The following is a 14,305-nucleotide window of genomic DNA, read 5'->3' as shown; positions in this document are numbered from 1 at the left end:
GTTATATGAGAGACCGCTGAAACAAAAAAACAAGCAATCTAACAAAAATAGTACAAATGTAAATCAAAATCATAACCTAAAGATATCATAAGCTAAATTATAAATAACCAAGAACAAACAGGCAGAAGATTTACAGAAAAAAAAAATATCCCCTGTCAAAAATACAATCACAAACCAAAGAAGCAGGATAGGCTAGTAAAGAGAAGAAGAAACGACATCACTATCGGATCGTACACCCATGCGAACATCATAGGTATATGATTCAAGGGTGATGCTCCCATCCAACCTCAATTGGATTGGATGGAGGCTGATAGAATGGTATCGATGTCTGTCCATCATTACGGGACAGGACTACAGAGAAACCGCAAAACGTCCCGAATTCGACCTGGTAACTACAGTGATGAGACGCAGGCTCCACTTTGCGGGGCATATCTTACGCATGGACGCAGACCACCTCCTGTGTTGAACTTTTATTGCCTATTTGAAGAGCTCGACAACTAGACCAGCAGACACTCTACTACATGGGCTGGATTCTATACCCAGTGACGAAATTGTGACTCTAGCCAGGAACAGACGACAACTAGACCAGCAGACACTCTACTACATGGGCTGGATTCTATACCCAGTGACGAAATTGTGACTCTAGCCAGGAACAGACATGCTTGGTCCCAATATGTGAATTCCGGTGACCGTGACAATTTTATGCTAATGTAGCATAGCATCTTATAGGTGCCGTACTAATGTACAATGCAACTCATACATACATATTCCTAGTATATCACTATACAAGCCAGTTTATTGGGATGCTCGAGCCACTCCATTGGAAAAGTGATGTTTAAAACCTCGTTATGTTTGAAATTAACAATGTTAAAACCCTTTAAAATTTGGTTATCACGCCTTTTTATCTGTTAGAGAAATATTTGTTGAAAATTAATTAGAATGATATCATTAGAGAACTGCAGATAATAGGTTTCATGATAGGATTCATGTTATGCATGTTTACTTTTTCTCTCTCTTTCTCATCCTCAGAGCCTGAGTTTATTCTGATTTCTATTGTGATAAACAGACAATAGCAATTGCTTCCTACCCTTTGGATAAGTCATTATCTATAGCAAAGTATATTCCCACCATATCTAATAGACCCAGCTACCTAATCACTGCTGGATGGAGGGGGGGGGGGGGGGGGGTTGGTCTGAAAAAATCTCGACTTCATCCAGGGTTGGACCCATTCCCTTTGAGTGTGAAGCAAATGCTATATAATATTGAGCTGTTATATAGCGCAATATCCACTTAACGTGCTCAAAGCGCTTTACAAGGGGTCCCGGTCAACAGCAACATTTAACATGTAGGACGAGACATGACGCCTGTTAGGCGATATTACAATTTTTCGGACAAAGACAACGCTGTTAACGGCCAGGTACTCATTGTACACCTGAGTACGATGAGAGAATGTGAGTAAAGAGTTTTTTCCAAGGACTCAACTTTGCGTCGAGCGAGGCTCGAACCCAGGACCTTCCGATCCGAAAGCGAGTGTCATACCACTAGACCTTATAGCCGCACATACCGATTGATCGTATACAAAAATGTTAAAATCCATATTGATGAAAAAGATTCTTTCTTATTTTAAAACATAATATTGAAAATCATTGTGAAGATTCTTTCTTATTTTAAAACATAATATTGAAAATCATTGTGAAGATTCTTTCTTATTCTAAAACATAATATTGAAAATCATTGTGAAGATTCTTTCTTATTTTAAAAAATAATATTGAAAATCATTGTGAAAACAAAATCGACATAAAAATAAAATCAGCTGACAATAAAGACTTACGCATTGTTACGTTCTGCTGTATACAGAGCTGCCAAATTGGGCATTTGGTTGCTTGCCACCGTGTCATAAACAAATACATGGCACGTCTTTGCAGATTCATTAAATAATCCAAACATTGACTTGGTGCCACTGAAGAGAATAAACAATGGTAAATTAATAAACTGAAGAGAATAAACAATGGTAAATTAATAAACTGAAGAGAATAAACGATAATGGTAAATTAATAAACTATTTCAAAATGCCACTCTTGCATTGATAAAGGGGAGATTAAAATAAAATTTTAGATGTTCATCTACTCCATAATATAGACTCCATAAAAACAGATGTTTAAAGGCTAAGGAATGTACCTACAAAGTTGATCAAACTGAGAAAAACAGTCTTTGAGTATCTATTTATGTGGGGATGATTAGAGGAAAACAACATTTTGAGCTGCTAATATGTCACCCTGTCTGTGCCACAAGACAATTAGGGGTTTGTGGGAAAGAATCTTAATTTATCAGTTACTTCACTCCATTATTGTAAAAAGATCTGAACAAAGAAAACTGAAAAAAGTGGTCATGAAAAAATAAAAATAATGGTGTGATGCAATGTGTGAGACAAATGGGAGTGTTAAAAATAATTTCAATATAATAGTTCAATATTTCTTAATTTAAACAAAATACAAAATACAATTAAATGTCGTCCCAAGAGCAAGAGTAACATTCACATCGAGCTGCTTCCATTACACTGTCAAACAATTGCCTCCAACAAAGTGTATCTATTATGATTTACAACACATTTCAAAATTGTTATGGCACATTTATAAGAACAGACTCTAAGTCTCTATATCGATCTAGGATAAGTTTCGTCCAATTTTTCAATGCAATCGAATTTTTTAGTCTGCTATTACTTCTAGCATTAATTAAATTAAAAATTAAATTTAAATTGAGCTTTATATAGTGCAATATCCACTAAATGTGCTCAAAGCACTTTACAAGGGGTCCCTGGTCAACAGCAACATTTAACATGTAGGACGGGACATGACGCCTGTTACATTTACAATTTATTTATTACAATTTTTCGGACAAAGACAATGCTGTTAATGGCCAGGTACTCATTTTACACCTGAGTACGGTGAGAGAATGTGAGTAAAGAGCCTTTTCCAAGGACTCAACTACGCGCTGAGAGCGAGGCTCGAACCCAAGACCTTCCGATTCGAAAGCGAGTGTCATACCACAAGACCACATAGCCGCACTAATACACTCCATAATAGCAAACTAGAAAAATACAAGATAATTATCTATCAGTTGATGTATGCCCACCTGACATGGTGATAGAGGTATAGCTGTTTCATGGAGTCGGGACCCAAATAAGAAAATTGGTTCTTTGGCCGCATATTCAGGTTGGCAAGGTCAAATGTTGTGGTTTCCTGAATTGAGAAAAAAAAAAGAAGATAAAAACAAGGAATCATTGATTGTATTCAGATGAAGACACCTATTTAGTGTTTGAAATCTCCAGTAATGTTTCTTTTTTCTTTGTGAGACGCATTTAACATTAGACCTCACTTGCTTGTGAGATTGTACGAGGCCTCGTTTAAGTAATCAACAAAATTTGAATCAGGTATCATGAAAAAAAAGTACTCACCTGAATTTTTACATTTACGTTGCTCCCCAAACAAATGGGCTTTAGACGCACTGTACACTCATAATCATAACCATATCCTGTAGCTTTGGCAGGCATTACATTTTCACGCAAGAAGTTTATAGATGCTAAAGAAAATGCATGAAAAAATTATAATTGATAAGCAAATATCGAGGAAATTCCATATAAAAACTGCGGTCTTACCTTGCCCTCCATACTGCAAGCAAACTCTCGGTTAACTGTAGCAACACATCCAAGTTTCATCAAGGCACGGAATTCTAAAGGAACTTGTGTCTCATACACACCCTCAATTTCTGGAGATGACAAGTCAGCTGTCACATCGCTGGATTGAATAAATTTACAAATATTATTTTTGATTACGATATGATTGGATTTATCTTTACACCTACTACTACAACAACCAAACCCAATTATCAAAAATCTTGGGAAAAAAAAAAACAAAAAAAAACAACCAAAAAAGTTATTAACTAGGAGGTTTTTATAAAAAATGACTGAAAACAATGAAGGATATGATAGAGCGTTGCACTCTCCAATTTTCGATGTGTTTGCAACCATCGTTAGTTGTATGGACTAGATAATCAAAACATAGGTAATAAAAATCATGAGAATGTAAATTCTTCTTAATGTATGAACAGTCCACTATGTATTCAGTTTAAACGGAAAATTGATACAAATATCGAAAAAGGTACAGTTAAATAGGAAAAACCAAAAACCAAAACAAAAATAATCTCATTCAAGGAAAAAGACAGAAAGCAATTTGGAAAGGAAAATCAAATATAATATAGATGTATAGAAGTCAAGGGAAAAGTAACCTTCATGGGGGATCTTAAGACCTGAGCAGGTTTAAAGTGACTTACTTTATATGTTGTAAGTACAACTCTTCAGGCACATCGTATTGATAGAGATGAAACACCGGATTGGACCGAGGGAGAATGCGATGAACTTTTCTCCATACTGAAAAGAAACCCCAAAAAACAAAAAAAAAAATAAAGTTTCAAACATTACAAATTATATTAAATATTATTGGAAATATCAGATTTATCACAGGCACAACAAACATAAAATTTGTATTTCTTCTCATATATCAAAGAGATTGGGAGGTTTTGTTTTTGTTTTTAAGGGTTTTACGGCGCTTGCAAAACATTTAGGTCATTTCAGCACCAGTAAAAAGGAAGAAAATAGGATAGTTTTAAAAAATATAGATTTACAATTGAAAGCACATGAGAAAAAGTAAGACAGGGGAAGGGTTCAAATAGGGAATGGATGTAGATTCCAGGAGCAAACTATCAATGTTCTTAGTTTGAAATCGCCCAAAAGTCTCATCCTGAACCAATAAGAGGAACACACTCAAATGTCTACAAATCATTATATATGTAAAAGAAAAAATAATACATTACATAACAGAGAGATGATTTACAAGGAAAAAAATATAATCTCCCAAAACTCTAACTATACATTTGACTGTTTCCCTCTCAGCTAGAGTATCCGGCCAGGGCCAGGACAAAACCAAGTAATCTCATTCCAAGACAAAGACAGAGAGTGAGTTGGAAGACAGATATAAGGGGATAGAAGACACAGTAAGTGCCTCCCTGCCCACTATGGGAGGCCAAGAATTGGAGTTTACTTGATGAACAGGTGAACAGTTTTTAGAAATGAACAGGAGAAAAAAAACCTAGTGCTTGATATAATAAAATATCTCACACAAAGTAAACCTCACCTCCATCAGGGCTTTCTCCATCCTTGGGTACTTTCTGATTGACATAAAATGTTCTTGGAACATTGAGGCGAATGGCATGAAGGTCTTGACCTATCAGAGCCCATAATTTGAACTGGCCTGGACGGGATGTTTCTGCAATCTATACAGTTTGAAAAAAGGCATCAAAAGAAACATTTTAATTCCTTCCAGGTTACTGGTTACATAAAAGCACAAACACTTTGGCAAAAACTTTAAATGATAATTTTTCATTTTAAGTTGGTTCAAGTTATGCCCCTTTTATTTATGCTTTAATATTTTGTATTTAAGTAATCCAAAAATCAAACTTTACACAAGAAACAATGAAACAAATAGGTAGGAAAATATCAACTGGTTTAATTAACGTAATCGTATCAAACTTCAAGTTAATTCTCATAAAAATACAATACTTCTTCTTCTAGGTTCCATGCCTGGTCCAGGCTTCGGATACTGCATGAATTATCTCTCTCCATTCCTCCCTGTCTCTTGCTTTTTCAAACAGCTCTTGGATTGTTAGGTTGGTGAAGCCCTTCAGTTGGTCTATGAGTGTTTTTCTTTGTCTCCCCCGGGCGCGTTTACCAGGTATTTTTCCACAACTTGCCAGGTATTCATTCTTATCTTTCCTTACTATGTGTCCGAAAAAGGATAGTTGTCGATCCACTATTAAGGGCATTAGTTTCCTTTGTTGGTATGTTTGTTTTAGCACTTCTTCGTTCGTTTTGTGTGCAGTATACGATATTCTCTGCATCCTTCTCAAGCACCACATTTCAAAAGCTTCAATGTTCTTTTGTGTTTCTGCATTTGTAGTCCAGCTTTCGCATCCGTATAACAAGATTGGCCACACGTAGCACTTCAAGACTCGGAATCTAATACAATACTAGATATAAAAATATTCATTTATCAACTCGCTTTTCCCTAGATTGTCGAATGATGATGATGATGATGATGATGATGATGTTGTTGTTGATGCCGGTTTGTTTGGTTGTTTGTTGGGGGAGTTTTTTTTGTTTTTTTGTTTGTTTTTATTTTGTTGTTTTTTTGTTTCTTTTTTTTTCCGATGACTACTATGTTACTAGTGTGCATCTGTGTGAGTGTGTCTATGTCAATATTGTATTGTTATATATGTGTAACCAAATGACAAATTGCCACTTTTTTTAGGACAATAAAAATATATTATTATTATTATTATTATTATTATTATTATTATTATTATTATTATTATTATTATAATGATTTCAAAATATAAACCTAGACAAATCAAACCTGTACAATCTGCCAAGGAAGATCCATCATTGTTCGGGCTGTTTTACGCAAAAATCCACTCAGACCTCTTGAGGGGCCTCGACTTCTAGCAATTTCTGTAAAATCTTCATCTGTCCTTCTCCGTTTATATTCATTCCTTCTCTGCCTTTGAATCTCCCATTTTTTCTTCAGGTATTCCACCCACACTCTGCGCTCCTCCTATTTCATATAAAACAACAATTATTACGACTTTTGTCAGTATTTGAGTGATATATTTTACTTCATTAGGAAAATATTTATTCCAATGATAAAATTTATTTAACCCACTCCTTACATTGGTATGACTCAATATATCAGATTTGTTATGTATAATACAAAATTTGAAGAAAATTCTTTGTTAAAGCAATGAAAATTTAATGTTTTTAATGTAAACAGGAGAATGCGAATAAAAATAGAAATTTTTTTTTTTTTACTATTTACTAGTGCGGCTATGTGGTCTTGTGGTATGACACTCGCTTTCGGATCGGAAGGTCCTGGGTTCGAACCTCGCGCTCTGCACATAGTGGAGTCCTTGGAAAAGGCTCTTTACTCACATTCTCTCACCGTACTCAGGTGTAAAATGAGTACCTGGCCGTTAACAGCGGTGTCTTTGTCCGAAAAATTGTAATATCGCCTAACAGGCAGCAGGTCCCGTCCTACATGTTAAATGTTGCTGTTGACCAGGGACCCTTTGTAAAGCGCTTTGAGCACATTTAGTGGATATTGCGCTATATAAAGCTCAATTACTATTTTATTTATTTCACAAACATCCATACTTTAGTGTTGCCAATGGATGGCATGGGACCAAGAGCCTCTCTCCATTCTAAACTATTGTTGTTGTCTGACTCGGCACCCTGCTCTGGCCGATCTCGCTTCCGTTTGCTTGACATTGCCATCATGCCTTTCACTGATTTCCCTTTGTTTCCCTGTCCAGCCATGTCCTCAATATCCACCACGGACTGAGATGTGTGCGCCCCTGGATCATTCTCTTCATCCTCTACATCTTCTGCAACCGCTTCGTTGTTCTAAAAGAGAATGAGTTTTAAATCACATTATCTTGACACTATTCTTTAATTCATCAACATGTATTTAGCCAAATGAGAAAACAAGACACAAATGACTAGTGCCTGGCAATATATCCATCGTAAATATAAACGGCCCTTGAGCTATGCGTAGCGCTGTGGAACATTCCTAATTACTTCACGGTCATTCGACTACGTTTCATGAATTCTTTCTTTCCTTTTAAAAAATATTTGAATTTGACGAATTGACTGATTTCAGTTAATTGACTGAGAATTTACAGGTCTAGAAACAAGACACAAAAGTATAGTGCCTGTTTTCAGTAAAGAACAACCAAAATAAGATATGATCTACTCCATGGCCTCTAAATGATGTTATCTGTAAATAAGAAAACTTTCAAATTTGAAATTTTATGTTTCACTTTTTGATGAGGCACCTTGAAATGCATTTAAAAAAAGTTTTAACCCAATACTCACACCCCTCCAAAGCACAGAATTTAATGTTTGAATCAAGATATGTTTATAAATAAAGGATAAATATTTAAGACAAATTGACAAAAATATTTTTAATGTGGATGAATCCATTTTTGAAAACAGTTTTTTCTCGTGTTTCCGCTCATACACACTCAATACACAAATGCACACATACACAAACACACACATAAAAAATATATATCTATATATATATATATATCTAAAATTCACATTTAAAAAAATATACATTCAGTTTCTTGTCATATGACTTTGAATAATCGCGAGACTGCCCAGTTTTTAGTACCTCCTCCATTATAATAATAATAATCCAAGTAAAATGTTTTAAACTTTTTCTTGAATTCATCCACTATCTGTGATTTTCAGACATTGGCATCTGATTCCAGATTTTGGGGCCAAAAGAAGAGAAGCTGCACTAGACGGCTTTCAGACTCTAGCACAAAATGGATAGTAAGAATTCCTTGCTACCCTTTAGGTAGAATTTGGTCTAAGTAAAGTACTTTCTGCCAAATCTATTAGACCTGGCAAACAAATCAAAGGGGTGAAAAAAAACTCCACTTCACCGTGGATTAACAAGATAATGGTCTCCCTGCTTTCAGAGACAAGTGTTCTACCAATTGACCTGTCCTTTTACTTCCTGGAGAGTGATTAAATATTTGTTTTGTGCTTTTTTGGAGGTTTTTTTTATTACAACAGGTAACCCAAAATACTGGATCTATAGGACTAAAAGCCATTCATGAGTGAATTTTGTCTCTTTTCAACATAAAAACAACGTCATACAAATCTGCTGGATTTGGTCGATGGTCCAAACATCTCGTTGATTTTCCTTTGTTTGAAGACGTCATTCCTTTCCTGCATCTTCTTTCTTAACCAATCAGGGTGAGGAATTCTTGGAACAGGATTGGAGACCTGGAACAGAACAATGACCACAAAAATTTCTAAGCTTTAGCTCCTTAACCCTCTCCTTACCAAGCATAGGAAAATCGTCACATTCGTTACGATCCAACCAGCAGTTTTATCATTCAGATTTGTTTTGTAAATCACACTCAATTAAAAGAATTCTTTTTTATCATAGCTATAAAAACGTGACACTGTGTTGTAGGGTTCATTTTGCTGATCATATCATGCATAGAATGTATTTGTTGCTTTTCTGTTTGTGTAAGAAAAATATATTTTTGTGTTGGGTGGGTGTGAAATTTTGGGGAAAATTCTGAAAATGGCTGGTAAGGAAAGGGTTAAACCAATATGATGACTGATGTTGGTGGCTCTATGGTTCAGTGGTACGATGTCTCATCTTATCACGAAAGTCAAGCAATGTTAAGCATGGTCAGATGGGTGACAGTGATCATGGAAATTTCTGGTCCTGACAGTGTCCTTGGGTAAGGCATTTCAACACTTGACCCCATTCGACTTAGATGTGAATTAGTAACTGGGTATAGTTATAGGCAGCATAAAAAATAAAAATTCCTTTTATTCATCCCATAGGGGAAATTTGTCTCTACGGTCTATTCCAAGGGAAGACTGGAATAACCCTGGCATTAGCCGCAGTGCAGCGCCACAAATTGAGCTAGGGGTGAGGTGACTTGCTCAAGGCCACACAGCGCAGCGGCGGGTGATCGAACTCTGTACCTTTCGGGTTCAAAGCAAAGACTGTACCCCTGAGGCACGCTGTCCCCAGTGATGGATAATGTAAGAGTGTTAGTATAAAAAGGTTGCCTCGACAACAGGCACTATATGAGATGGAGATATAGTTCCATATAGTCTGCTGGGGGGAATAAATGAAACATTGTGAAGCACATTGAGTGCGATAAATTATGGAAACTGCAATATATAAATGTTCATATGTATTTTTATCATTTATCTGTTTTATTTATTTAATGATGATGATAATATAGATTATCAGTGATTATGAACTTTCTCAGATATATTTTAGAATATAGTTTCATTGTCGTAAGATATAATTTCAAACCTTAAATGACACCAAAATAATTGAAATCAATTGACAATCAAATAGAAATTAAAGGTGATTTGTTTTTGTTTTTAAGGGTTTTACGGCGCTTGCAACACATTAAGGTCATATCAGCGCAAGTAAAAAAGGAAGAAAATGGGATAGTAAAAAGTTCTAGAATTATAATTAAAGCACTCAAGAAAAAGTGAGAAAAAGGGGAATTTGTTCAAATAGGAAACAGGTGTAGATTCCAAGAGCACACTATCAAAGCACTTAGTTTGACATCACATAAAAGTCTCATTCAGACACAAGCACAGGTCCCAACTAAGAGGAATACACTGAAATGTTTACAAATCATATGTTAAAAATGAAAGGAATAACAGTACATAACAGAGAGATGATTTACAAGGAAAAAAATATCCTCTCCCAAAACTGTAACTATACATTCAACTGTTTCCCTCCCAGCAGGGTATCTGGTCAGGGCCTGGACAAAACCAAGTAATCTCATTCCAAGACAAAGACAGAAAACATGTTGGAAACAGATATAGGGGGATAGTGGACACAGTAAGTGTTTCCCTGCCCACTATCGGAGGTAAGGAACCCCACCCAGAAATCTTTAGATAAACATACACCTTGAAATGAATAACACAAACTTACAGATTGCAGTGCTGCGGGAATGGTTATGATCTTCTGAATACATCCTCCAAGTCTCTCCACATAGTATTCCCAGTCAAGAATCTACGAAAGAAAACATTAAATGAAATGCTTTGGAAAACTTGCATGGGGGAAAATTTTAACTCAAAAAAATATTATTACCTAAAAATAAAGCATGTAAAATACTATGGGTATGGGAAGAAATAAAGGTTAGGAAAAAACAAATAAAACAAACAAATTAATAATAATAATAATAATAATACTTTATTGCATCCCAAAAAGGAAATTTTTTGTACAGACATGTTATAATTTACACATAAGATAAAAATACAATGGAAATAGGATGTATATATATAAAAAAGGAGCAGCTCTATAACCAGAGCTGCGCTTTATAATATGAATAATAATCTTAACTCGTATGCAAAACTTGATGTTGTAGTGTTCTGTTTGTTCTTAAGGATTTCATAATAAAAACTATAGAAGTGCACAAGAAAGATGTGATGTACAAAGAAATAAATCCCAAAACTAATAACATATATCCATTTTCTCCAGGACAAAATGTAATCCCATTCCAAGACAAAGACAGAAAGCAATCTGGAAAAATATGATTATCCAGAGGGGAATAGAAACATAGCAAAATTGATCTCCCCATCAAACATGGGAGGTCAAAAAGACCTAGCCGGAGCTTGATGTTTTATCGTTGCTTAGAAATTGGTGAACCTGAACAACGCACATTGCCAGGAGGCAGGCACTTACTTGGAAATCAATCACATTTTATGATATCATAAAATCTATGCAGCATATATGAGGTGATCAAAAATAAATCAAATGCAGTAATAACAAGGGCTAAAACTGAAATTTAAAAAAAAATGTTTGCTTTTATTTGGCGCAATATCCACTTAATGTGATTAAAGCGCTTTACAAGGGCTCCCTGACAAAAAGCAACACTTGACATGTAGAACGAGACATGACGCCTGTTAGGCGATATTGCAATTTTTTTTTTCGGACAGAGACAACACTGTTAACGGCCAGGTACTCATTTTACACATGAGTATGGTGAGAGAATGTGAGTAAAGAGTCTTTTCCAAGGACTCAACTATGCGCCGAGCGAGCCTCGAACCCATGACCTTCTGATCTGAAAGCGAGTGTCATATCACTAGACCACATAGCCGAATTAATTACTTACATCTCTGATGTCCAAATTGTAAGCATCTGAAAGCTTGAGCCACTTCTTCAAATAGTGTCTGGTGACACTTGGTTCAGCCTGGAAGATAGCCAGTGGGATGGCACGTTCTGTGACCGGGGCTCCTTCAGGTTTTTTGGAAATGATAAATCGACAAGCCAAACCTGTGTCTTTCACCATTTGGTCTCCCAAAAACTATCAAATAAAAGAGAGAAAAAAATGAATGAAAAATAAAATATATATTATAAAAATATAAAGGCCATACCAAATTAATGTGGCAGGTGAATAAACATTTTAATAATCTCTTTGGGACATCAAGCAAGAAAGCTAGCATACTAAAGGCCAGAGGTATTTATTAAATTAATATATAAGGTGTTGCTATTGGTTCTTGGTTGTATATTTTTACATGTTTGTACATTTGCATATATATATATGTATATATTGTCGCCACAGATTCTCAACTTTGTGTTTATACATTTTTATGCATGCCATGTCTGTAAACGAATTTCCATTTTTTTATTATTATTATTATACTAAGATTGTTAGCTGGAGTAAAAAGTGATTGAAAATAGATCAAAGACTAACAAAATTAAGAATATATTGCTTTGTCCTTTATATGCTATTGATAACCACTGACTGTACGAGCCTCAACCTTCATACACCTTTATAAAAATTCTTTAAAAAATCTTTTAAGAGATATTAAAAATAATATAAAAATCAATTCAATGATATCTTACACTTTACTTGAAATCAAAGTTTTAAAATTTTTTAATTGATGCTTAAGATCAGCGAAAAAAAAATTCTGACATATTTTTTTTACCTCTGCTAAACGTTTTGCTGTGCTGATGGAGGTAGACTTTTGATTGCCATAGTCCTCAAGTTTCCGAGACATACTTCTGTTCTCAGCAATTAATTCAAACAGCTCAGAGTCAGGCATGTTCGCAGCCTAAGAATGATAATTGTAATGAGGATGAATAAAGCATAGCATATGGTGAAAATCATTAAGTACTACATTTTTTTTGTTTTTGAGAGTTAATAGCACTTTTGATATTACCAGGTCATATAAGTTGTTTTGTTTTATTTGTTTTTAAGGGTTTTACAGCGCTTGCAACACATTAAGGTCATATCAGCGCCAGTAAAAGAAAGAAAATGGGATAGTAAAAAGTTTTATAATTACAATTAAAGCACCCAAGAATAAGGCAGACAAAGGAGAATTGGTTCAAATAGGCAACAGTTGTAGATTCCAAGAGCACACTATCAGTGTACTTAGTTTGAGATCACCTAAAAGTCTCATCCAGACACAAGCACAGGTCCCCACTAAGAGGAATACACTCAAATGTTTACAAATCATATAATACATAAACAAAATATATTACAGTGCATAACAGAGAGATAATTTACAAGGAAAAAAAAAATCATCTCCCAAAACTAACTATAATTTGACTGTTTCCCTCCCAGCCAGGGTATCCGGCCAGGGCCAGGACAAAACCAAGTATCCTCATTCCAAGACAAAGACAGAAAGCAATTGGAAAACAGGTATAAGGGGATAGAAGACACAGCAAGTACCTCCCTGCCCACTATGGGAGGTCAGGATCCCCACCCAGAGGTCATATAAATTCCCACTCCTGTTAACTGATGACTGTTTTCTGGCTGGTTTCTTCGACTGAAAAAGGCGACAATGACAGACTCCCCCCCCCCCCCCCCCCCCCCCCCCACAACACACACACACACACACACACACAAATTTAAACAGGAATACTGATTTAAATACTCATTTTAAAAAATAAAAAAAATTCCTTCTTTTAAAATATATCTTGCCTGTCATACCTTACTGTACAGGACATCCAACCAATAGTCAGCAATTTTTGCAACTGCAGCATAGCATTCTTCCAAAGTACCTCCTCGTAAAAACGCTTCAAATACTGAAGACTGGAAGATCTTGATAAGCTCTAACTCCCCTCTACGCTTGACTTCAAAACCCTATGGGAAGATAGCATTTCAAAATAGAAAAAATTAAATTGAACTTAAAATCCATATTTTTGCACACACAAAAATGTCCATTTCAATTCAAATTTATAAGGGAACCTTTTCTTTTATTAAAAACTCCTCAATGCTCAGGTAATCCTCGTAATAAAAATATTGTAAGCTTTCATTTACCTTCAACTCAGCTAAGGAGCCATCAAAATTGAAAACAGCATATCGCTTTTTCAATTTTTTTCCTTCCTCTTTTGATGCTGGCAGAATCATGGCAAGATAAGGTCCATCTACTTCAAAGAAAATTGAATTTTCACTTCTCCTTTCATATGTTAAGGTGGCTGAATCCTTCAACTCAAAGTATTGGTCATTGGTGAAGTGTTCCTGGTCAGAAATATAGGGGAAATGCATGAAAATGTCATCTCAACAAAGTAATACAAACAGTACTTAGTCTAGACAGCAAAGTCCACTAACAACAAAAGAATCAAAATAAATTGAGGCTAATTGATGTCAGAAACAATGATGAAATTATGTCACCAGTTCATTTTTT

At 35.3% G+C, this 14,305-nt stretch overlaps 1 protein-coding gene across 1 annotated transcript in view; it reads right to left on the bottom strand.

Annotated features, from left to right (window-relative positions):
- Window positions 1–14,305, bottom strand: part of LOC144967043 (DNA polymerase epsilon catalytic subunit A-like) — a 66,408-nt gene that overhangs the window by 28,297 nt on the left and 23,806 nt on the right. Inside the window, exons 24-36 of the mRNA XM_078903798.1 lie at window positions 13,939–14,139; window positions 13,609–13,761; window positions 12,602–12,727; window positions 11,785–11,976; window positions 10,602–10,682; window positions 8,777–8,905; window positions 7,262–7,510; window positions 6,468–6,665; window positions 5,190–5,328; window positions 4,330–4,426; window positions 3,656–3,794; window positions 3,133–3,239; window positions 1,832–1,960 (exon numbers count right to left, since the gene is read on the bottom strand). Coding sequence (XP_078759924.1) covers window positions 1,832–1,960; window positions 3,133–3,239; window positions 3,656–3,794; window positions 4,330–4,426; window positions 5,190–5,328; window positions 6,468–6,665; window positions 7,262–7,510; window positions 8,777–8,905; window positions 10,602–10,682; window positions 11,785–11,976; window positions 12,602–12,727; window positions 13,609–13,761; window positions 13,939–14,139 — 1,940 coding nt within the window. The remainder of the gene's footprint in view (window positions 1–1,831; window positions 1,961–3,132; window positions 3,240–3,655; window positions 3,795–4,329; window positions 4,427–5,189; window positions 5,329–6,467; window positions 6,666–7,261; window positions 7,511–8,776; window positions 8,906–10,601; window positions 10,683–11,784; window positions 11,977–12,601; window positions 12,728–13,608; window positions 13,762–13,938; window positions 14,140–14,305) is intronic.

The sequence above is a fragment of the Berghia stephanieae genome, chromosome 3 (assembly GCF_034508935.2).
Source record: "Berghia stephanieae isolate SIO BIC M18660-M18661 chromosome 3, UCSD_Bste_1.3, whole genome shotgun sequence".
Lineage (NCBI taxonomy): Eukaryota > Metazoa > Mollusca > Gastropoda > Nudibranchia > Aeolidiidae > Berghia > Berghia stephanieae.
This window is presented reverse-complemented; position numbering and strand designations above follow the sequence as displayed.